We start from the raw sequence: 25,844 nt of genomic DNA, 5'->3' as shown, positions 1-25,844 counted from the left end.
AAAAGAAGGGATCATGGGGGCACTGTATAATAGATCTAGAAAGATGACCCACACAGGCCCCATGGCCCACACACTACAAATTTGGCATGTGGCACAGAGAGCATTGGGGTGGGAGGGAACCATCACGCAGGCCACGCCGCTATGGGACACCCAGATGTTAGGGAAATTGCGCAACACTAAGGGGTTTCAGAAATGGGACTTAATATGCATCTCCAGAGAGGGAGACAAGGTGAAGTTATCCCATTTGTACAACTGCAAGCCACCTACAAACTAGCACAGACGGAAGCGTATAGATATGTGCAGGTTAGACACGCACTCATGGCAGCGATTCCACCAGCCACGAAACTCCCGAAGGCCTCACCATTAGAAGACAGACTTCTCACAGCCCACCTAAGTAAGAAAGCTATCTCCCTGACTTACAAAAAAAAATTAATAATCAGCCTGACCCCCTGACAGCCCTAAAGGAGCAGTGGGAAACAGACATGGGCGACCTAGATGAGTAGGACTGGCAGGCAGCCCTAGCATCCCCAAGGGAAGTGGCGATACCTTCCACATGAAAACTGGTACAACTGAAAGTCCTACATCGCATCTATTATACGCGCATCCTGCTACACAAACTGGGTAGGACAAACACTCCACTCTGCCTCAGACAATGCGGTGCCATCGGTACCTTTTGGCACATGATCTGGGACTGCCCGGTAATTACTCACTTTTGGGAGGCAATGCTGCGTACGCTATCACAGTTCACTAGGGTACAGGTTCCACCTGAACCAAAGAGATGTTTGCTCAACATTTGGGAACCCACTGATCTGAACAATGCAGCTCAAGACTGGGTGACACTGGGACTAGCGTTAGCAAAGCGTAATATAGCGCAGAGCTGGGGCTCAGGACTAGCCCCGACACACAGACAATGGTGCTGTGATATGGACGCCACGATGATCACAGAGAGATCGGTCTTCATCCATCGGGGTTGCCCCAAAAATGCCCCAGATATGGGGAAACTGGAACAGATTCCATGGCGACATCTGTGAATCCCCACCGGAGGTGCAGATGTCAAAAGACAGCGAGTGACTTCAGGGGGAAAAAGGAACAGAGTATACGTCATAATATATGACACTACAGGGAACACTCAGGGACAGGATACTGAGTGATTATGTATTGTTGCACCACTGAATAGTATGTTTTTATCGTCTATTGTATGCACAAAATAATATTCAATTACAATAATACTATTATTGTTAACATGTATAATAAAATGGCAATAAAATGTTTAAAAAAACACAAAATAAGGTTGGTTGATCCTCTAGAAACCAGTGATAGCCCACAGTGTTATGTTGCAAATATTTAAATATTGTACGCAAACATCAGCAAATGTAAAGTACCGTTTACTCTAAGTGCTAGAGCAATGTGTTTAGTGGAGCCATATTTTTAAGTGTTTTGTTCTGGTGTTGTAATAGTCAGAGTGTGATAATATCAATAGATACCTAACTATTTCCAACTCCTGCACTCCTATCCCTCAGGGTCACAAAAGAATGTTTGGGACCTACTTTCGTGTAGGGTTCTATGGAGCCAAATTTGGTGATTTGGATGAGCAAGAATATATTTACAAAGAGCCTGCAATTACTAAATTGCCGGAGATTTCCCATCGGCTTGAGGTAAACCACAATGCCTTCTTAACATGTACTATATTGTAAAGTGAGAGATATAAATCATGTCATTGTAATCACATATTCTGATGGAGAGCCTATTTACCATTAGTTCAAGAATGTTTTTTTAACACAAAGGCTTGAAAGTGATCAATCGCTCTTGTTGAATGGATCGCTTGCCTTCTTCCCATAGAGGCATTTGGTTCAGAGTAGACAGGATGTATGGTGTATGGTGTCAGAGACTGTACAGTAAGTTGTGTCAATTGTTTTGTAGACATAAGCTCATACCAGCAAATTTTACATATGCTTCATCACGATTTCTTTCCAGAGAGTCGTGATTGTAGACTTTTATGAAGACAGGGAGGGAGTAATACATAATAATAATAATAAGCAACCTTAATGTACGGATACGATTAAAGGGTGGAGCGGATTGCGCAAGTAGGTACCGTAGAGTAGCTATGGACGGCCAGGGTCTGAAATCTGAGAAATTATTTGCACCAGAAATGTTACAATAAGTTAACAAGTGAATTGCATAAACTTTAGGTAGAGTTTTTGCTTGACTCACTATGCATAGATATTTATAACCAATGGATTGCTGTTTCTCACTGACTTAAAAAATAAATGTATTCAACTTCACTAGAGCTAATCCACACAGACTAGTGGTAACTGCTAGATGTGCACAAAAGACAGTGCTGAAACACAGGCGGAATTATAGACGTTGGTCTCCAGGAAGAGGGCAACTAGGACCATAATGTGGAGAAATCAACGGGCATACACCTATCTGAGTGGGATTGAGGATTAGTTGAGATTATATTATTATAGTGTTATAGTTTTGATTCAAAGGTTCATACGGCATAGTAAAGATAACTAAAGTGATACCAGTACCACAATGAGATTATAAAACAAGCCTAGGGATTGCCTGAAATCCTGTTAATAACCATTGTAAGAACAGAAACAATTGCTATGTCATGCATAAATGCTGGATACAAGTTAAATATACGATGAAACATGACAATTTGTGATGTATGTGTTGATATATAATAAAAACCAATAAAAGGTGCTTAAAATAACTTAAAAATATACTGATACAAAAAAACTACTTTATGTTTTTTTCTCTGCAGGGCTTTTATAGTCAGTGTTTTGGTGTGGAAGCTGTAGAAGTGATAAAGGATTCTGCTCCAGTGAACAAAGCAAAGCTTGATCCTAACAAGGTATGAGCCATATTAAATAAATCCAATGTGGTATGGCAAGCGTATGAAACAAGCACTGGCAAAGCCAATAGGTCTCATTTATGCAAGAGGTATTGGCTTTGCCAATATGCTTTAGCTATGTTGTACAACATCATGGTTGCTGTTCAGCATGGTTAAAAGTTAGAAGGGTAAAGGGGTTTGGTGTGTAGAAGACTGGAGTGGCATGGAGAGGTGTGGAGTGGTGTAAAATGGTCTAGAGTAGAGTTGAGTGGAATGGAGTGGAGTGCCATTGAGTGAGGTAGAGTGGAGTGGTATGGAGTGTCGTGGAGGGAGTAGAGTGTTGTAGAGTGGAAAGGCGTAGAGAGGAGTAGAGTGGCATAGAGGTGAGTGGTGTAGAATGGAGTAGAGTGTAAGAGTGGAGTTGAGTGGTGTAGAGTGGCGTTGCATAGAGTGTCGTGGAGTGGCATAGAGCACAGTGGAGTAGCATAAAGGGTGTTGCATAGAGTGGAGTAGAGTGTTGTAGCGTAGCGTTGCACAGAGCGGAATAGACTGTCGTAGAGTGGAGTGGCATAGAGTGTTGTAGAGAGGAGGGGTGTAGAGTGTCGCAGAGTGGAGTGGCATAGAATGTCAGAGTGGAGTGGCATAAAGTGGCGTGGTGGAGTGGAGTAGAACTACCACACAGCAATCGTTTTTTGAAAGAAATTTTGTTGAAACAATTTTGGTGGTCCTTATTGACTGCAGTCCTCACCCCGGGTCAAAAGAAGGGAAGGCCATTAGCTTCGGTAAGCTGGACCTATGACCTTATTGCCAGAGAGTGATGATTTCAGAGAGCAGAGGTGATGTGCCAACTGAGTTATAAAAGGGGTGTCCAACATAGGTCAAGGATTGCCAGATACATTATAGATTTTCATTTTCAGAATATATACCCAGGGTACTTAATTAACCAGAATGGAACACATTTACATACATCTAAATGTGGCATGGATTTGGACCTTCTGGAACCAGGTTAGGAGACCTTTTGTAATGCACGTCCGCATGTTTCGTATAACATATTCAATGTCAAGACCGTTTATAAATGAAATTTATTTATTTGACGGTCGTTTTTCATGCATTCTGTGGGATGTGAAATGTTATCTATTAATTTGGGAGGGGTGCTTTTCTTTTATTTTTTTCTTCTAGGCCTACATACAAATTACATTTGTTGAGCCTTATTTTGATGAGTACGAAATGAAAGACAGGGTTACATACTTCGAAAAGAATTTCAATCTGAGGCGGTTCATGTACACCACTCCATTTACTCTGGACGGACGACCAAGAGGTGGCCTCTGTGAACAGTACAAGCGGAAAACCATCCTTACCACAATGCATGCGTTTCCCTACATCAAAACCAGAATCAACGTCATTCAGAAGGAAGAGGTACAGTGATGGGTCCAACATTCAAAATCACTGTGATGGGAAGCAAGGAATTCTACTATAATACCCTAGCAAGAGGATCTTTTAATGGCAGTGGGGAGCTGTAGATCAGGAAGAACCCCAAACTGATACAACTGAGACAATTAAAGGGGCATTTTTTAAATGTTTTTACAATATGTCTCAAAAGCCAAGCAGATATCAAACAAATGGCCATTCTCAAATTCCTGTTGTTGGTGATTGTTAGAGATGCAGGACTGGGTAGAAAAACCGTGGGCTAGATGTACTAAGAATTGTTATGGTCTAAAATGCTCAGATTTGGCATTTGCGACACTAAAAATGCTTTTTCAGACCTAGTAATCCCCATTTTAGGAGCTGGAAACGTTTTCTCGACTGCTAAAATGGAATTGTGAATGGATACCGGTTTGGTATTTGGAATGGGCGTGTTGTAGGCCTCGTTTCTAAATACCAAATCGATATGCTATGTGCCAAATTTTTGCAATGGAAATCTGACCGCAAAATATTGAAAAGTTACTGAGGCCCCAGAGGAGATCACAACCCATTAACAAAGGTGGGGGAGCGCCTTGGGGACCCTTTTTCTTTTGTAAATTAACAGAAAGGTTTGTTGAAGAGCAGGCAGGGGTCCAGGGAACGGTTCTTAAAAATCTTTATTGGTGTCATAATACTTGATGTACATCTGTCCCTGTCTTCGTCTCTTCACTGGATAGCCCCTTCGGGATTGCAGCAGAAATGCTCATATTCATGATATGTCACGTACATCCTGATACTGGTTCCCGGAATCACAAGCCAACAATGACCCGAAGCATTGGAGTCTATGCAGTGATCACCACCAGTTATGAATAAGCATTTTAATTTTGTTTTGTTAGTTCATCTTAACCCCAATTGAAGTTGCCATCGAAGACATGCAGAAGAAAACGCTGGAGCTGGCAATTGCCACACACCAGGAGCCTCCAGATGCCAAGATGCTGCAGATGGTTCTCCAGGGGTCTGTCGGAGCTACAGTCAATCAGGTATGCATTTCAGTGTGAACTTGTTAAGCCTTGGTATAGAATCATAGTAAGTTGTGTACCGCACTGAATTTGAGTGTGGTATTCATGCCCAGGATTCTCCAGTGTCCTGTGCGTGTAAGGGCCCTACTCTCCATTGTCTCTCGTTTGTCCTCATCCATTTTTCTTTCAGTCTGTTGCACAAATTACATTTCAAATTTTTTTGTTTTTTAATGTCTTTCCTGCATGCACATTGTAAGCCAGGCTGGATTTAAACCAGTGGCTGACATTTTCTGTAACAGTTGGTAATACTGATGCTGCACAGAGGTACCAACATCGGGTGAAGAGAACATAGGTGCCTTCTGTTCACTTGGTAGAGGGCAGAGGTTTCTCGAAACTAGTGTTCCTTTTCCAGCTCCGTTTTATTCCTGATCTCCATAATCCTTTGCATTAATCAATTAGTTTACCAACATTCCTCCCTTGCCAGTGCACCATTGTCTTTGGAAATCCACTCCACTCATTTCTCCAGTCTCTTCATTACATTCTCACAGTTTTTCTCTTTTTCCCCCACCTCTTGCTCAATATCTCCTTGTTTCTTTGCATATGTGGTCCTTCCACCAGTGATGCTGCCCTTTGAGTTAATTTACATTTTTCACAGGATGCAAGCAAGACTCTTTGGGGCCGATTACGATGCTGGACAGACGCGCTTCCTACTGTGGCGGAAGCTGGACCGCCTGACAAGGAGCCAGAGGTCCAGCTACCCAGATTATGATCTGACTGCCGAATTGGTGGTCGGATCCTGTATTTTTTTCCATTGCGGCTTGTGCTGTCGCTCGCAGCACATGCCACAATGGAAAAAATACAGAGTTTAAACATCCCTGCACCGTGTGGCAAACACCATGCAGTGCTTGCCACACGGTGCAGGAATATTTAGGGGGGTACCACAGGGCCCTCCCAGGCCCCATTGTGGAGGACCAGGGGAGAAGGGGGCCCGCTAGGGGTCCCCAAAGTCACTTTGTGCCTGCCTTTTGATGGCAGGCGGGAAGCAAAATTGAAATCCTGACGGCGGAGCCGAGGCTGGCTCCGCTGCCAATTGAGGATCACATTCCCTCCCGCCGCACGACGGGCTACGTGAGCCCATCGGAAGTGAAGCAGAATTCCCCCGCAGGATTCCCTCTAACCGCCAGTATCATAATACAGTGGTCAAATAGAAACTTTTGATGTCGGGCGGAAAACCTCCTACAAGCTGTCAGATGACATTCCGCCCGACATCATAATGAGGCCCTTTATGTTTTAAATGAAGGCACAGAGATGGTGCCAGCTGCATTCCCTTTCTATGCAAAATGTTTAATTTGTTCATAGCATTATAGGATGTTTCCAGGGGAAGATAGGAAGCTGAGGTCTCTTCCCATTCCTGTTAGAGTTTTTGTATAGAGATTATTTTGAAGAGTAACATATTAATAAATGGGAATGAATACGTTATAGTTGAACTCAAAATATATTGACATGCTTAAAATTATCTACTGCTATATCCGTGCTTCAAGCAGGGCTGTCAAAAACAATATAAAATTACATCTGCTGTCCCCTGTTTCATAAAGAGGGTGGATGCTAAAACTCTAAATAAGGACCAAGAAGCATTGGCCACTGCACATCGCTTCCTGTTTGCAGGGGCACTCTGGAGTGAACCTTGGCAATGAATAATTCAGAGTGAGCTAGCATAGGGTTTCCATGGAGTGAGACAAGCTTAATTTTTTTTAAGGGACAAGGGTCCCACCTTTTTGGTTCTACAGATTCCCACTAGTGTAACATCAACATCAAAGTTCATTCATGAACTCAGTGATCTACAAGCTCATGAACTTCTCAGCAGTAGATGCTTAGAACATTCAATACACCACTGAAAGCGACACAATCTTTCAACTTGATAGGCTGGTGTTCTTTGAATGTTGTCTTCTCCAATTGTGATTTTTATAAGGGATACCTCTTACTGAAACTGGGAAACCATTTCTGCTGTATTACAACTGCCGGAACAGGTGGTCATTTTTCAGCGCAAACACCTGAGCATTGATGTATCATGGGCAGCCAAAATCTTCCAGAATTGTTTTGAGGTGTAGTTTGCTCCATTGTGAATGCTTTCAACTCTAGCAATGATGTACAAGTGCTTAGTACCACACAAGAAGATTAAAGAGCAAATTGCACCTTGTGTGCATGCCACTTTAAGAGCCAAGTCTACACTGAAAGTGGAGAAAAGTGAATTTCACAACACAAACCTAAAAGTACATCAACGTAAATGCTAAGGCAGGAAGGCTGAATCTGATATGGTGGCAGCAGTGCTTAATTTGAGCTGGCATTTGCAGGTGGGGCTCACCTGCACTAATTTTTTGGGACTGGCACACATTTTTCCTCAACAGACTTTGATCAGAGCAAGAGAGAGAAAAACAAAAAAGAGGGAAAGAAGGAAGAAGAGAAAGATGGAAAAACAGTGACAAAGAGAAAAAGCAGGGATAAGGAAAAGAACCAGCAAGACTAAAAAAAGAGGCAATGAATGTTTGTTGGTGGATTAAAGAGGCATGAGGGGGAATCAAGACTACACAGCATTGGTATTCAGGAATCTGACCTTCAATAACACTCACTGCAGACTTCTGAGCAAAACGTTGGGTACCAGCACTTATTCTTTTATAAATGAAGCACTGTGAGGTGGCATTGATCTACAGGGTGGTGCCCACAGATGGCAGTCCTCTGGGGATCTTCTTGGGTATGACTGGTTACTGTGTCATTGAATAAGCAATGTCGAGAACGCCCCTACGTGAACTTATCAAACAATCGAACACCTGAGAGTATACCACTGACTGTAGGAAAGCTCTCCATTCAAATTTTGAATAGGGGGGCATGGCTTACAGTAGCCTGCATCGACGCACGGAGGTAATTGTGGATGCCAATGCTGTTGGCATTGAGGCCATTTTCGCCAAGGAGTAGATACAGCATGGCAAACTATCTCCTATGTTAGTAGAAGTCTGATGAAGGTACAGAGGGCAAACCCTCAGCTAGAGAAGGAGGCTGTTTTCATTGTATAATCATGGGAACATTTTAAGCACTTCCTCTATGGGAAAAGATTAGCCCTTATAATGAGGCATTTGGTACTTCTCATAATGTGTGTAAAGAACAAAGCTCACACATGCTTCCCTGAAGTAAAAGGTGGGGAATCATCTACAAGAATATGAGTATGGCAAAGCACACAAACAAGCAACTGGTGGAAGAGCATGTTATTCATTCATCCACTGTGCATCAATACAAAAAGGACTGAAGAGGGGGTTGTATTGGATGTTACACTATTAGTGATTAAGCAGTTGATTATAGAGAGGGATTGGTTTCATGCAATAAAAAAGCAGTTGCATACTTGGGGTCATACAGTGATGACTGATGTATTCAAACATGCGCAAGATGAAATGTCAGTGGCAGAAAACTTTGCCTTCCAGATAGGCAGGTGCAGAATCATCTAAAAATAGCTGGAGAAGAGAGAGGGTTAAGGACCTTGTGCATAAGGGTATAATTGATTCATGGCCACAAAAAAGTTGCTTCCTTAAAAACTATGGTTCCCACATATGGACAAAAGAAAGATTATCTGTGACAAAGGCATTGGTTGAGATACAAAACCTGTTCCAGTGCATGTCAGAGCTACTTGCATGTCCCTGGGCAACTCTTGCTCTGTATTTCTTTGGCCACTTCCCATCGAGGAAGTACCTCCTGGTGATGAATGGATACTCACAAGTTCCCAATTGCCAGGAAATTACCATCAACCCGTGCAGCCAAAGCCCTGTCAGCGCCTGATGAAGTATTTTCTACCATGGGGATCTCATGCACAGTACAGTCAGTCAAAGGTTACAGTTTACCAGCCACATACTGTTTCACAGAACATATATACTTTCATCACAAAAGATTAATTCCATTGTTGCCACAAGTTTATCGGGTGGTGAAAATGTCGGATCATAGCAATCACCAACGCAAGTGGTGTTCTGCCAAGTCCTCTCTACAACATAATTGGGGCACAAGAGTTGATAGGTAGAGAAGATCCTGAACCAAGAGCTAGAGACTTCCACAGCAATTAAAAAGATGTAGAATACGCCGATGGTAAAAAAAGGAAGCAGAGAGTCAGAAATCAAGTGGGAAGGCCTAGTGAGGCCAAGCAAAAGGGAGACGCACTAATTGACAAAGAACCACTGCAAGCCATGCTCCGAAATGAATTGAGTCACATTTTCAATTCCAGGGCCCACCATCGCCGAAACGTACCATGCTTCAAGAAATGTTTGTGTTCCACTGATTGTCAGTCTGACACAATCCTGGCCATGGCTCAACATGAGATGAGTGACCTATTCGACTGTCAACACCAGTCACAGAGAGTAGACTGAGCCAAGCATAGATTGTTTACCTATGTCTGTTTTTTCATTCAGAAAAACACAGAGACTAGCTGAGACTTAAGGGAAGTGTTTCATCGGTAAAAGAATAAGTGCTGGGGCTGTAAGTTTCACACCGAAGCCCAAAGCTGGCGCTATTGAAGGTCGGTGGGGTGTCAAATTCCAAGGCTGCATAGTCCTGATTCCACCTCATGCCTCTGTAATCCAGCACTAGACACTCTGGGGCAGATTTACCATTTACTCATGCAGCGCGGTGCAGCAGCTGCAAACGCTGTGCTGCGTGAAAAGGAAAGGAGTTGATCACCATATTTACAGAAATATGGCACTTCCTCACCTCTCCCATTGCGCTGAAATCATCTGCCGTGCGCCACAGAGACACCTTTGCACCATAGTGCAAGGGTGTCTCTGTGAGTTTAGCATAGGTTTTGTACTGCAAGGGTACCCTTCCAGTACAAAATACTGTGCATAGACTGACTTTAACCCTATTCCCTCTTCGTATGTGTGCTGTAAAGTGCAACACATCTACAAAGTCAGAAAAGGAAGAAGAAATAAAAGCATTTCTCCTTTGTAGTGCCTGCTTCAAAAGGGCGCAGTTTTCTGATGCAAAACCCTGTCTACTTTATTTAGTAAATAGGGTTTAGTGCCAGAATTCTTGGGTGGTTATATGGGAACGCCCATGCTCCACCCATGGTACGCCCCCATGCCGCTAAGTAGCGCAAAGCAGCGCTGTGCGCTGCTGTGCGTTACTTTCATGTTATTTCCAACGCTAAACAAGTTAAGTGCTGAGAAGTTAATCAGAAATAAAGATTTTATGCTGCACTGGGTCAACACAGAGTAAAATCTTAGTAAATCTCCCCTCCCTGTCTCTTTATCTTACTCTTACAGGTTCATTTTCATCCCTGCTTTTTTCCCTTTGTCACTTTTTTCTCTCTTTCTCCTCATTCTTCTTTCCTCTTTTGTGTTTTACTCTCTCTCTCTTGCTCTTGATCAAAGTCTGTTGAAACAAAATAGGTACCAGTCCTCAAAAATGAGTGCCGATGAGCCTCGCTTGCAATCACCGGCACATATTAAGAACTGGGAAAGGGTTGCAGTTTCAGGGAAATTTCAAGCTATGACCCTAAAGAAAGATCAGGACCAACCTATACAAGACAAGTTGCCATAGAGGCCTGGTGGCTAAATGCAAGCACCCCTGGGACTAAAGGAAGCAGTACTGGGTGTGGTGGGTTAATGTATATCTTTATCCGGCACACATTTCCATCCTATGTAAATTACCTCCTATTTTGCAACTACTGACTAGAGAGAGGCACAGAATCATGTCTCATGAGGCCAAATCGTTTCTGCATTTCAAAAGGGTGATTGTATGTGACTGTTGTGACTTCCTGCTGCTGCACGCGGTCTTAACTTCAGAGAGATGGCAGAGAAATGACATTAAAATCAAAAGATAATCTTGCAGTTCTAGCCGGAAGAGTGAGTTGTGGCTGTAGCTGCCCTTCTCAAAGTAATGGAAAGAGAATGGGGTGGACAGATTGGAAGGGCATAGGTAGAGCGAGGGGAGAAGTGTATAGGAAAAGAGAGACAGAACCAGAGGGGATATGAAAGACATAGGCTTGCCGAGAGGGGGACTGGATCAAGAAAAGAGGAGACACAGGAAAGAGGGATTGAAACACCAAGCTAGGTTAGAGAGGAATTGGAGACCTAGAACAGGCAGACCTTCAGAAACTTAGGGGAGAGAGAATGGGAAGTAGGTGAGACAATATGAAACTAGCATTGGCATAGCCAAGCGATCTCGCTGTTTGGACCTTATAAGTGTTTAGCCATGCAGCACATCATCCTGGTTGCTGTGCCGCCAGGGATTAAAACTACACACATTGAGTGGAGTGCAATTGAGTGGAGGGGAGTGGAGGGGAGTGGCATTGTGTGGCGTGTAGTGGCATTGTCTGGAGTGGAGTGGCACTGAGTGGAGGGATATTGTGTGGAGTGGCATTATGTGGCATGGAGTGGCCTTGTGCAGAGTGGAGTGGCATTGTGTGCTATTGAGTGGAGTGCTATTGAGTGGAGTGCTATTGAGTGGACTGGCATTGTGTGGCGTGGAGAGGCACTGTCTGGAGTGAAGTTGAGTGCCACTGAGTGGAGGGATATTTTGTGCAGTGGCATTATGTGGCATAGAGTGGCCTTGTGCAGAGTGGAGTAGCATTGTGTAGCATAGAGTGACATTGTGCGGAGTAGCATTGTGTGGAGTGGAGTTTAGTGGCCTTGTGTACTAGAGTGGTGTGGCATTGTATGGCATGGAGTGGCATTGTGTGGCATCTAGTGTTGTGACATTGTATGGAGTGGAGTAGTGGCATGAAGTGGAGTAGCGCTGTCTGGAGTGGAGTTTAGTGGCGTGGAGTGGCTTTGAGTGGAGTTTAGTGGACTTGTATACAGTGGAGTGGCATTGTGTGGCATGGAGTGGCATTGTGTGGAGTGGAGTAGATTCAACTGGAATTCCGTGTATTAGCATTGGGTGGATTGGTGTGAAGTCGCATTGTGTGGAGTAACATTGTGTGGCAAGGAAGGGAGTGGCATTGTGTGAAGTGGAGTAGAATGGATTGGCACTGTGTCGCATGGAGTTGCATTGTGTGGAGGGAATGGCATTGTGTGACATGTAGTAGAGTGGCATTGTGTGGTATGGAGTAGAGTGGGCTGGTATTTAGGGAGCAGGCTGGCATAGTGTGGCATTATTTGCAGTGACGAGTGATGTGCAGTAGAGTGGCATTTTGTGAAGTAGAGTGGATCAGCATTGTATGATTTGGAATGCCATTGCAGGGAGTAGAGTGGCATCATGTAGCTTGGAGTGGCATTGTGTGGCTTGGAGTGGCATCGAGTGGAGTGTTATTGTGTGACGTGAAGTGGATAGATAATGTACATGTGTGCAGTAACATACAGATGCGACATCGATCTCATTTGCAATGAAGACTCAGATGCAATTTAAATTTTTATATGGGTAGATGCTGAGAAATCAGTTGACCTGGAAATGACAAAAAATTGAATTAGACTTCAGTAATTAAATGGGTCTCAGATTATACTAGTGCACCAGGCATCATTTTCACCCAGTCGATCACTGATTTGGACTCAGAGGTTGATCCGTTACTCAGCATTCATTAACTCACCTGGTCACGTTGCGGAGGAAAAATAATAAAAAATGAGAAACAGTCCAGTTAGAGTTATTGGTGGGCTATTAACGTGAATGGGAAGGAGGACAACATCTTTTGGCACAGAATGCAGTTTTTCAAATACGGTGACCAAAAGAAGTCTAAGGAGGCAAAGTGCATTTAAATGTATATTTATTAGGGAAAGAGTTTAAGTTGGCACGCATGTTAATTATTTCTGCCACGTTAACTGAAAAAAATCTAATTTTTTGCACACTGTAACTATTTATTTTAGAGCACCGAAGTTGTCTTTCCTTAATGTGTGAGTCCCATAATTTACCACCCATACACTTTGTGTTAGTCAGCGACAGCCAGTCTCCTCTCTTCTTAAACTTCAGTGGATTGGGACCACAGCCATAAACATTATCCCTATTCTTTTGAACCTATTTTGCCTTAAAACGGAAATTATCCAAAGTCGCCTAAGGTGCTGTCACCGCTATTCACAACCCCTCTATCATCCAAATATGGTGGGCGTCACATGAGTCTATTGGATTAAAATATTGCATTGTTACGAACATGGTGGGATTGCATGACTCACCATTTGCAGACCATTGTCACTACTGTCAAAGGTAAATAATAAATATAAGATAATGGAAGCAAAGACTAGAAATATAATGCGATGTAATCGAGATTAGTTATCCAACAAGAGCCCAAATGCAAATGAGAAACATGCTATTTAAGAAGCGTTTCCGATCACAAAAGTTGTATTAATAGCATATAATCAAGTTAAGGGTTTTAGTCAATAGGAAGTGGTGGCGCCCTGCGGATAAACGTGTACAGAGTCATTCAAAAGAAGGGGATCGATATGGTGCTTAAACAGGAAGGGGAAACCCTACATAACCCCTTGAAAGTGTAGGCTAAAAAAAGCCTACAACACAATACAGCAAAATTGATCCTGTGCACACATAAAAGTTCCATACAATGTTGCAATTTTACATAACGCAAAACACTGTGAAAAAGACAGAGAGTGGAGCTTGTGTATTCTTTATTCCGACAAGGGACACGCAACCAGCCGACACGTGTTTCGTCGGGGTACAGTAACCCTCGACTCTTCAGGGCTGAATTAAGTCGCTATAATGTAGAAGAATCCCACGGCCGGTGATAATTCCAACCCGGCTGGGTACAGAGTCGATGTGCAGAATAAATATGACCAAAAAAAGGGGTTTCTCAGCTGGATATATTTCAAATAGTATTGGGCCGTCAGTAACGTTTAAGAACAATCCTCTATGGACCAATTACAAAGGGTGATAAGGTATCCCCAAGGCTGCGAGTACATACGAAACGATCAAGGATATTGAGGGATGAACACGGGTACGAGTTCCCCATCTACATTTATTGGTGCAGTGAAAGAACACGTCCTGACGGCACAGTAAAACGACACGGTGGGTACACACCGTGTCGTTTTAATGTTTTACACCCTGTATAGTGTGATGGCCAAACAAAATGATCTCATTGTGAAATCGCCACCGAGGGAGCTAAGCCCACAAAGGAGGGACATTTGAGCAAATGCACGAATAACAAGACCAGCATTTGTAAATGACCCAGATAACAGCCAATGGCAGCTTGTGGGTATGCCACACCCCACAGAAGAGATATAATAGGTCGATCAAGCGCGACCTAAAAAGTAAGCAAGTGCACTCAATCTAGGAGGTAAATAATAAGTAGTACTTTCGGAATCAAAAGGTATTGTGAGACTCCATTACATTGGATTCCCCAATAGATGTATAGATTTCCCTTAACCTAATCAGAGTAAAATTTTTATATCCAATAAATACAGCTGTACCCATTCCCCTACCTTTTACCTTCATTTTACCTCCAGAGATATTTTTGTCTTTTTGCTTGCACACCAAATAATTTGTGAAATGCAACTGCTCAGCTCCTTACAGTGTTACCTGAGATGGTCTAACCCTGTACAAACCCTGTACAGTACTTCTGTAACTTAGGAAAGGAGACAAACATGAGCAACATAAAAATTGCCTGTTGCTATTACACGAGTTTTCTCATAACTTGTCACTGTTTATAATTAAATTGGTAATTCTTCTTTCTGTTTCGTGTTTGTTCTCTTCCTGTTAGGGCCCACTAGAGGTAGCGCAAGTCTTTCTGGCTGAAATTCCTGCAGATCCCAAGCTGTACCGGCATCACAACAAGCTGCGGCTGTGCTTTAAAGAATTTATCATGCGGTAAGTATAGAGTATGTTGTTTCATCTACCATCATCGCACTGCCCAAGCCATAAAGAATCTACATGGATTGGCCTGATTGAGGCATCATGACTGAACTCAGCACCACTCTTGCTTCATTCCGTTGAGTTTGTATAAAATGCTACTCTCTGCTTTATATCGGGCATAAATGTCACGTGACTGTACCTCCTAAAATTGTAACTCTAAAGATGAGTAGGAAAGAGATAAGAAAGTGTGTCTTCTATTTTCGTAACATAGTAATGCCTATGTTCATTATTTTCTGTTGTATCCAAACCATGGTGCAAATTTACAAGGACTGCCACCAGAATGTCTCTTTTTCCGACGTTCTGGTGGCGTTAACTCCTTCGCTTTATTTCCAAGGGGACGTTAAGCCACATAATGTGGCTTAACACCGCCTTGTAAATAATGCCCCTATTCACGCAGCACTTAGGGCCTGTTTCTGATGCTGTTAGGGACGCCTCCTAACGCCATTTGCTCGGTCCAATTCGGATTGGGAACGTGTCTTTCCGACTGAATCGGAAAGGTTCCCGACCGACTGAGTACGATGCGAGTTAGGCGTTAGGAATATCCCAATCCGAACCTGACAGCATTTGGAATGACCAAGCTATATGGAGCAAAATCGTATGTCTCTACGGGCCGCGTTTGCGAAGGTCCGAGTACGATGCTGGATTTGGACAGCTGTCTGAATCGTGCTGTCCGCCTCGAATCAGCAGTCGGAATCAGACTTTGAGGGCCCGTAGTGGCCCCCCTGCAACCACAGCCTTCCCAGTCTGGCCTGTGGAAATACCCATGGGTCCCCCCCTTACCAGCCACGCACAGTGTGTCAGGCACCAGAGGGTGCCTGCCACAGGGTGCCCGATTTTCCCGAGCCACCTCTTTCTGCAATGGGAGCCTATGCATTCGGTCGGAATAAATGCTCCCATTTAAGTCAATGGGAGTCCAACCAAATCGTATCTGGAAGCATTGGTTGGACTCTCTCGATCCGATCTCTCGATCCGATTCGGCCGGAAACCATTTCCAAACCCATTCGGTCGGGAAGCTTTCCAATCCGATGCTTCCAGATACGTGCATTTGCCTGTTCTAGTATATTTATCTCACTAAAATGTATTATCTCTAAATATGAACCATTGTGCAACGTATAATGTCACTGTGCAAAGCAAGTAATGAAAATGCATACAAGAAAACAAAAAAGCTATTTTTATCATAAACTGACTGATTCCTAGAGCAGATTGAGGAGAATTAATCATTCACGTTCCTCATAGGTTTATAGCCTCACTGAAAGACTGCTTCTCTTTAATGAGAGAGGCATTCTCAGTGAAAACTGGCAAGTTTACTGTGGCCCCCAGGGCCGCCTGCCAGTGCTTCACTATAAGAGAAGAGCAATAAAGTTACTGAGTTTGTTTATCCAATTCTTAGACTAACGTGTGCAATGAAGGTCAGAGGAAACCAGTATAAAAATTTACAACGAAGGTCAGTGCTGCAGGTACAGCCGGCATAGTAAATAAATTACTACAGCATGTGAAATTTTACATATCATTTCTGAGATCTTGTGCTCTCAGAATTTAGATGTTAAAGTCAAGCTTGGGCACGAAAGTTTTTCGGTTAAAATAGGATTATTTTGAATTCTTATCGCTCTTCGTCCAAAATATCAAGATGAAGAAAAGTGGCTGCTGAATTGCTTCTTTGAGAAGCTACCGTGATCGCAAGGAGCATCTTTATACTGACTCAAGCACATCTGTGACTTAATTTTTCATATAAAAATAATACATTCCTCATAAAAAGCGAGCACCCTAAGCACAGTGAAGCTCAACTGCAATAGGCTGACTAGATTTTTATTTTAACAAAAGTAATCTGTTGGACGAAGTCATTTTGCCCCGATCTGCAATAAAAATCAATGGTACTTTGTGTCATATTATTCCCTTGTGTGTATCTATGATCGGTTGTTTAAGCAAAGAGTTCTAGCAAAGGGCCAATACAAGCTATACAGTATGGACACGGTAAAAGGTCCAGCCCTGATGCGAGGTTACAAATGAAGACAAGGTGGTACTAAGGAGGGACTAACAAGCCTATTAACGAATAAGAAGCCAGCGTTTACCAAGGACAATGATACAAGCCAATGGAAAATATGGGTGGAGAACGGGCAGGGATTCAAGTCCATATTCCAATACAGCATGCCTCACAGCAGCGCATGCGCTGTCCCGGCTCGACCTTTTGTGCATCCTAATACATTTAGGTCCAACGTTTGCTTTTATAGAACAAATGGAAATACACTGAACAGTAGTTAATTCAAACACTGCAGACATTTTTCGTTAAAACTTTTCCCACATATGTAAAAATATAAAAATTATTCTCTGTCACACTTGATGTTCTCAAGATATATTTTCATAAAAACATTCATATATAAATTGCATATATAAAAACAAATCCTTGAATTAAAAGGACCTCACATAGTCCATCATTGTCTCATGCATCCACAATTCCTCAAATAAATAGTCATACAATAATACATAATACAAATAATCTATCAAAGCGAATACATACTCATAGTAATCAGTCGACGCGGTGTTTCAGTGTAATTCAAAAATGATTCACACCACCTTCTTTAGGAAAAAATGTATAGTATTTAATTTTTTCTAAAAGACAGAGAAATGCGAAATTACAATTCATCTTTTATTAAACAAACATTGGACCTAAATATGTTAGGGGTGCACAAAAGGTAATTTTGTTTGTTGTACTCAGAAAAACCTTCCATCTAATTGATAAATGTGCCTCTGAACACTACTGTATGTGCTACCTGGTCCTTCTTTGCAGATGCCAGTTTCCTAAGATTGGGTATGTCAAGAGAAGGATGACTGGCCGCCATCAATCTGACACAGTATATTTCATGTTGCTCAGGAATCACAGTACACTTTGGGCCCACCCAGTAAGATTTCCAGAGCTGATAGACTCTTGCTTTCATCTCCATGTTCATGATCTTGGTGAGGGACCTCCAGAAATCCAGGAGCCTATTTCTCACTATCTCCAAAGGCCAACAATTCCAGAAATTCCTTCATGGGATTTCTGGTGTATTTTGAGATGTAAGTCCACAAGCAGAATGCTTGTGGTTCCCTTTTGACTCCTTATGGGGTCAGAGCAGTCAGCCTTTATGCTAGTTTTTAAACCCCAGTGTTATTGCACCTAAAGGTGGTAAGGCGGGTCTTCGTCCCAGATCATAACAACCATCTATATCATCACATAAACTTAGATAACACATGACCAAATCAATGTGGCAACCAAACTCTCAGACACTTTGGAGGTGATGTATTGGACATTTGGATTCCAGGGCACCAAGACCACATTGGTGTCTGCAGTCCTTCAAGGAACTTCTCATGCAGAGAGGCATGTCCTGGGTTAATAGAGGCTATGTGGAAAGAAGGTTCTTCTCAGCCACACCATGAGTGGAATACCTGAAAATGTCTGCCTACTCAACACTTACCACGGTCAGGCTTCACCTTCCGGAGGGAATGCAGAAAAATCACCAGGAAGACAGTGGACTGATTTAGAGATATGTTGAGGAATCCTCAGCTCGTCAAGCCCTATGAAGGTACATGATTTTCCGTTGGTGGCAAATAATGCACCAGGGTACTATGGCAGTCCCTAAAATATTAAAATATTGCATGGGTTTCTCTTGATAATCTATTGCTCTTTAGCCAGTGAGTTTGTAAAATTGTGCTTTCAAATTAATTATGTGGTCCTATCTAAAGCAAAAGATTGCTTGAATGATGTGAGTCATCTATATCACTGTGCTTCTTATTGCCATATAAGAGTTGTATTAAATTATATCCTAGGATAGCTAGAATGGTGGCGTAGCAGCCTATCCTTAAAGTCTGTATTTTAATCACAAGGGATTTAGGCAGTTGTATAACTTCTAGATTTCCCCTTTATAATTGTCCCTCCTGCAAATCATGACGTTAAACTCTGCCTGGGTGACATAAGCCACTAATGACATACTCATTTTACACCTCTGTTTATGTAGCAGAGCTGAGTGAGAAGTGTGTACAGCAGAGGAATATGTATGAATGCCAACCAGTGCAGCATGGGGACAGGCAGTGACAAAGGATCTGCTATTAAAGTGCTGCTAGGTATTTGGGAGATCTGGGCGATGTCTCTCCATTCAGACATGTAACCTATTCCATGTTTCATATGTTCATGGTGGAGAGGCTGAGCATCTGGGGTGCTAGGCCCTAAGCAATGGAACTCCTTGCATCTCCATTTTTGACAGATGCCAGACCCTATGGCTTTCAATAAAGATTTAAAAGTTCTAGACTCCTGTTTTAGATGACCTAAGTTATTTTGAAGACAATCCCCATTTTCAGGCCTCGCTTTCGTTCCTTCTTTCCTAATCTTGGTATTATCTTTGACTCTTTCTTTTCTTCTTTCAATCCAACTGCAGCGTATCTCAAATGTGCCACGAACAGCTATATGAAATATGGAAGATCTACCCGTTTATCACTTTCAATCAATCCCAGCAGTCCTTCTTGCTTTGGTTCTTTCCTCTCTCAAATATTTTTTTTAGCTTTTTAAAGGCCCTCTACCTATCCTCTTGCCCCTTGTAGCCTTTCTTAAATTTTCTTGTTCAATCTCTTTTGCCATCCATATTTCTCCACACCGAGTTTACTGTCCAATGGGTACCAAGCAACGTGGTCATGTGTGACGCAAACCTCCAAATCAGATTTTTGAATCCACATAAAGCCACTTAGTGGCTACAAAAATCTGGAGTATAGCAGCGCAGTGCAAATTGCTGCCTTGTGTTACACTGCCCTGGGAAGGCTTTCCATTCACGTTGTGTGGCTGTTCCCACGCAACTCCGTTGGATTTTGACGCATCCCCAGATCTACAAGAACTTGTAAACCTGGGCATGCGCCAAAATATAACACCTTCTCAGGGGAGGCACAACGAGGAGAAAATGCTCTATTTCTCCTTACTTTTCCTCTTTCTATGTGTGCTGCAGAAAACACACATAGAAAGAGAAATATGGCTCCCAGGATTGTTTTTGTGCAGAAAGGTGTCCCTTCCTGCACAAAAACCATCCTGTAATCAATGCAGGCACCCTTGCACCAGGTGCAAGGGTGCCTGCATTGGCACTAGGCTGCCAAAAGGGTGCAAGGGAAAGGACAGTGATGCGCCGTATTGCAATAAATATGGCACATTCCTACCTTTTACCTGTCATACTATGAAGAGCAGCAAGGGGGTTTGCTACACTGCACTGTGTCCCAATTCCCATAAAAATGCCCCCAAGTGTTCAGCTGCCCCACCCACGATTTTCATTTTGTTCTCTAACTCTAGTATTTAAATACACTCATTCACAGCTGTTTCTCACCGTCCTATCTGTCCTCTCTTGTTCAGATTTACATCACATCTCATTCACTTTGTTACAACTCGCAAACTCAATTTGTAGAGTTTCCTCCCTATTTTGCACTCTTCCCACTTGAAAATCATCCTCACGATTATCATCTAAGTTCTAGAGCCTCCGCCCAACATGTGCTTTTATGGTCTATATTTTGCGAATAAAGAATTACTGGTGATGATGATCATCTGTGTGGGCAATCTCCACCCTGTACTTAAGACTCACTGAAAAATCACCACTTGACTATAGATTTGCTATGTAGTTTTCCAGCTAGCTAGCACAGATATACACTGACCAATGCTAAACTGTAAGGCCCTGTTCATTGCAAATAATTACACATATATTGCTTGTATACATCATTCCACACAATCATTTTGTTGAAAATCTGAATCTTGTCAAATGTGTTTTTGAATATTTCTGCTAGAGCTCTTTCAAAAAGGATATTTTTTATAGTTGCCAGGAAGTATTCACAGTTCTAATTCGTTCTTTCTGTCCTGAGAACAGATGTGGCGAGGCAGTGGAAAAGAACAAGCGACTTATTAGTGCAGACCAGAGAGAGTACCAGCAAGAACTGAAAAAGAACTGCAACAAGCTGAAGGAGAACCTCAGGCCTATGTTGGAGCGGAAAATTCCAGAGCTATATAAACCCATGGTGAAGGTCCGCAGTGAAACAAGGTAATGAACGCCAAGGTAATTTTGTTAAAGGAACGGAAGCACTGGCTATAAAGACTCTACCACACAGAGCAAAACTTGACAAGCAGAAACGTAAAACGTGAGGTGGGAGGCAATAGATGCAATCTGTGAATGATAGTAGTTCATGTGGAAATAAGAGGTTCGACAGTAAAGGGTGCCTCTGTAGAGTACCCCCTATAAATGTAATGCTGGCCCTTGGATACGCATAATGCTGTTGACTGTGTCGCAAAATTGCTGTGCTATGGGACTCCTCGCTGATGAAGCCCAACAAGACAAAATCCTTGTTTAGCTATTCACACTGGATCTGCGTCTACTGCACAGACAGGCTATACATCAATATCTTGGAATTCAGCCCAGACTAATTACCAGTTTCAGAGATATATTCAAGCAAGACCTGTCCCTTCTTTGCGTGGAAGACCAGGCATGATCTACCGGATCCACCTGACTGGTGGAGGTATCTCAGTAGTTAGACTTGATCAGTCTAGGAACCTACCTATTGTTTATTAGAAACAAACCTGTTATAGCAAGAACGTCTCCTTCAGAGGTGGCAAAAGAGGCAGTGGCCAACGTCACCACTTAGCCCGTCACAGAGCCTATCTGTAATTGATCGGTTTTTCGGTGTAGCACCCCAACTTTGAATGGCAGCATTAAGTTGCACTGAAAATCCTCTATAAATGAGTGCATGTCCCTAGTGCTAATGGAGTGCAGTGCTGAGTTTGAAAGGGTTGCTGTTGATAGTGCAACACGTTTTCACTCTTTTCCCTGCACAGAGAGAATTGACAGGCACGCACAACGTGACAATGCCCTAATTAATGTGTAGATAGAAGTCTCAAGAATGAGACCCGTAATAAGAGATATACCTTTAATGTGACTGTCTCCTCGAGAATCACAGACTTCTACAGTCCCATTGAACCAGTATCCGTATCAAGAAAATTGAGTCAATGCTGGCAGGCTTGTGTCAATGTTTGTTCTGATAGTTTATTTATGTTCCTGGAAAGCTACACGGGGAATGACTCAAGCTGATTCGGCAAATGCTTCAGCTGTGGAGAAGAACCACTTCTGTATGAACAATGTGTTGACCATCGGGTGCTAAAAGCTATGCACCATGAATAAGCACTATTGTTAGGATGCGTACCCAGGCGTTTAGGTTCGGGACACCTTGGGGATCTAATTTACAAACTGCGGACAACAAAGTACAGCACCTGACACAGTTTAGCTATGGAAAGATCACCTGGTTCAGCGCTCACTCTATGTAACACTTTACTGACCATTGAGCCAGTTGTTTACCAAATCTGAGGTCAAAATCCTAGATTCATTTTGCATTTGGTAATGCAGGTTTCTAAATAAAGAATCAAGCTGACTTTGGTATCTGATTCCATGTACATGAATGCATATAGTGCTGGAAGAAATCTATATGATCCCTTGTCTGACTTAGTAAGTAGCAAAATTGTGTCAACCTCAGTCCCCAATTAATCATCTGTTCTATATCACTGGTGCTAGTATTGTTTTGAAACGTGATGTCTTTGGGTTTTGTCAAACTGGGTGTGTGTTTGGTGTTGATATTCGTCTGCTTCTCCGACGCCTTCACTACAAAGTCTATGGGCATTGCATTTTTACTGAGCCAGTCAACTCGTTCTGTCCATGCACACACTTCAGTCCTTATTCCAGCTGCCCCCTTCCCAGTTGACCATGGCCTATAGATGGTGCCCTCTGTAATGTGTTGTTGTGTACATAGCAGGAAATCAGGTAACCCTGCTCTCCTGCTATCCATTTTTTGCTAGTTTCCTCTACTTACATACAGCCACTACAAACACCCTCATCCCCTTTGTGTCACCTCTTTCTCCAGTTATGTATTGGTGTGGTTATCCTGAAAATGTTTCATGGATCTGGCCCTCCTGCAAATATTCTGAGCACATATGTTGGTCTGTTCTGTCATTGTGTGGCACCCGATATGACGTCTTCATTTTTATCGACAGTAAATCAATGGACTGTATATTTCTTCTCATGATTTGTGTTTTTGTTCTTCATTTATAGGGAGTCGTTTCGTGGAGGCAGTTTTAGAAAGTATGAAAGCCAAGCTTCACAAAACAACTGAGACTCCTCAGCAAGAAAATCAAGGCCTCGTCGCCCAGATATTGCAAGACCGAAGAGTTTGCCAGTCAAGCAAAAAGTATTAGCTGTCTTGCAATGTAAACTTTATGGATGGACAGCGCACCGAAAGATATGCAGACAGAAACTTTCAGGTGCGAGAAGAAGAAAATTATCAGTATTGAAAGAATAAGCAGTAAGGTTTGTGCATTGGACACAGGAAGTGAACTCCACAGCATTTCACTGTGGTCACTAGCACACGCTTTTGACATACAAAGGAAAAGAAAAGGTCTCATGCTGTACTCATGCCTGTTTTTAGTACCCAGAGATAATTATTGACTCAATGCACAATATCACGCAAGGACATGAAGCATGAGTTTGTGGGATAACCAGATAATCTTTGCATCCTTGTATATCGTTCGGCCTAAAATGGAACTCATCTATCTGCAATCTAAGGTGAGGTGGCCCGCACCCAACTTGTAGTCATGTATGCAGTTCCAAGACTTCCACACTGCAGAAGGTCTTAAACACACAGAGAGGCATAGCTATCATTAGTACAGCAAGATCGGTGGCACCACAGGGATGTGAAGACCTACTGCACCACAGTTGTGCCATTCCTTAAAGAAATGCATCAAGTTGATGAAATGCCAAGCCAGCACTATGGCCTTGGTAGTTTACTTGACAGTACTTGACAAAATGCTGTTCTTTGTGTATCAGGATCAAAGTTTACTACAATGCAGTAAAAAAACAGCTGTAGAATGTATTCAAATATATGTGGTGAAAGTAGACTAGGAATCAATGTGTGCCATATTCTTATTGCAAGGGATCAGTCTGTGGTCATTTTCTTACATTTCGATTTTAGAGAAGGAATGGAAGTGTTGCAGACATTTTATTTCTGCCCTTAGCGCTAGCGAAATTGTGGCCTTAGAATATTTATAAAAGGTATCTGGCCGCTAATATTGGGCACAGAATGTCTTACCTTATGTCAAATGTCAGTTTTAAGAAACCTCAATGCTAAGGAAAAGGTACTGTAAATATATCTCCTTTTTTGTAAAAGGAGTGAATCCTGTGTATTCTCGGTTTATTGCTACATGTTGCTCAAGTGAGGAGCTCAGAGGGATCTAGTCCTCTCAGAAGTGGCTGTATTTGCTCTTCTGAGAATTCTCACACCCTGGCAATCGCCATATGTGGGCCCAAATTTAGAAACATTTTGAGCTGTGTTTGCATCACAAAAGTGATGAAAACCAGTGCAAAAGTTTTTTTTTTTATTTACTTTCCAGCGCAAAACTTATTTTGCTGGAAAGTTGCCTTAAATGAATGCAAAGCATTACATTACATGGGTGGTACATGGGCTTTCCCATGCAACCACCCATGCTTTTTGACGCAAAGTCCTATCTACTAACGATAGTAGCCAGGGTGTTGCACCAAAAGCTAATGCCACTTTAAAGCAGCCATTAAAAGGAGAAATAATTGTATTTTCCTTTCTTTTCCAACTTTGCATGTGTGCTGCACTGTACAGCACACAAACAAAGTAGGAAGCGTTTTACAGTTTGTCTAGGCATAGTATTTTGTACTGGAAGAAAACCTGTGCTAGACTCTCATTGGCACCTCTGCACTGTGGTGCAGTGTGTGCATGGCACTCGGCAGCCTAATTGTGCGCTGGTGCTTGGGAGAGGGGAGGAGAGTGCCATATCTCTGTCGAAATTGCTCTTAGCTCCTCTCTCCCTGTCACGCAACCTACCCATCAACTTTGGATGCTGCACTGCGTTCCATGACATCTTTGTAAATCTGGCCCGAGATGTTCTTTAAAAAACACATTATGCACCAAGTGCTCCCTCAGAAGCCAGTTTGTCTTCCCCAGACCTCAGTGAACAATTCTGCAGAGGAAGACATCACATCCAGCGGCAGAGTAGACAAAAACATTCCTGGTTTGAATGGTGATGCTGCCGCGGTTACTGCTTCCGGCGCCATGAGATGCGGGAGGCGGTGTATGCTCTCTACCTCCAGGCCACGAGCCAACTTTCAAGTGATAAAAGCGGAATAATAGGAATGGTATATTTTTAACTATTTCACAATCTCCTACATTAAGCTGTTTTTCAAAATCTTCGATGAATCGGCAATAACATTTTTGTATAAAACGTTTAAATTATATATTTTGTATACGGTTGCAAACAATGTATTTTATGTATATAAAAATCTTGCCATTAAACAAGTTAGTTTGTTACTACATTTCTGCCTCTTTCGGGGATCACAGTTGCCTATTATCATGTTTCAATCACTTTCAGCTGTCTTTTGCAATAGAAGAGATACACCCCATGATAATAACAGGCCACGCCGCCCTCCACTTGCCCTTTAACCTCTGCAATAAAGGCACAGACGGAATCTGTGTCTAGGCACATTTTCTCTGGGAAACAACCACTTATCCAGTTCAATGAATCAGGTCAAAGCCCAGAATAATTGGGACATCCTCTAAGGCAGCGACATTTTAACATTTATCAGGCAAAGGCTGATGTCTCACAAAAATGTTCAACTATCACAGACGCGTTCCTCCCTCGTCGTGATATAGTTGACTCTCTTGAGTGAATTGATGAACTACAGTGCTAATAGGAATCAACCCCAAGGAGAAGA

General features: G+C 42.5%; 1 protein-coding gene across 2 annotated transcripts in view; it reads left to right on the top strand.

The window, feature by feature from the left end:
• Positions 1–25,440, top strand: part of DOCK8 (dedicator of cytokinesis 8) — a 567,196-nt gene extending 541,756 nt beyond the window's left edge. For both annotated transcript variants that reach the window (XM_085632978.1, XM_085632979.1), the window contains 7 exons: positions 1,521–1,655; positions 2,768–2,857; positions 4,016–4,252; positions 5,134–5,277; positions 14,924–15,030; positions 20,940–21,110; positions 23,163–25,440. In XM_085632978.1, the coding sequence (XP_085489104.1) occupies positions 1,521–1,655; positions 2,768–2,857; positions 4,016–4,252; positions 5,134–5,277; positions 14,924–15,030; positions 20,940–21,110; positions 23,163–23,223 (945 nt within the window). In that variant the 3' untranslated portion in view covers positions 23,224–25,440. The remainder of the gene's footprint in view (positions 1–1,520; positions 1,656–2,767; positions 2,858–4,015; positions 4,253–5,133; positions 5,278–14,923; positions 15,031–20,939; positions 21,111–23,162) is intronic.
• Positions 25,441–25,844: the final 404 nt, after the last annotated feature.

The sequence above is a fragment of the Triturus cristatus genome, chromosome 2_1 (assembly GCF_964204655.1).
Source record: "Triturus cristatus chromosome 2_1, aTriCri1.1, whole genome shotgun sequence".
Taxonomy (NCBI): Eukaryota; Metazoa; Chordata; class Amphibia; order Caudata; family Salamandridae; genus Triturus; species Triturus cristatus.
The sequence above is the reverse complement of the archived record's forward strand: the minus strand, read 5'-3'. Positions and strand labels throughout refer to the sequence as shown.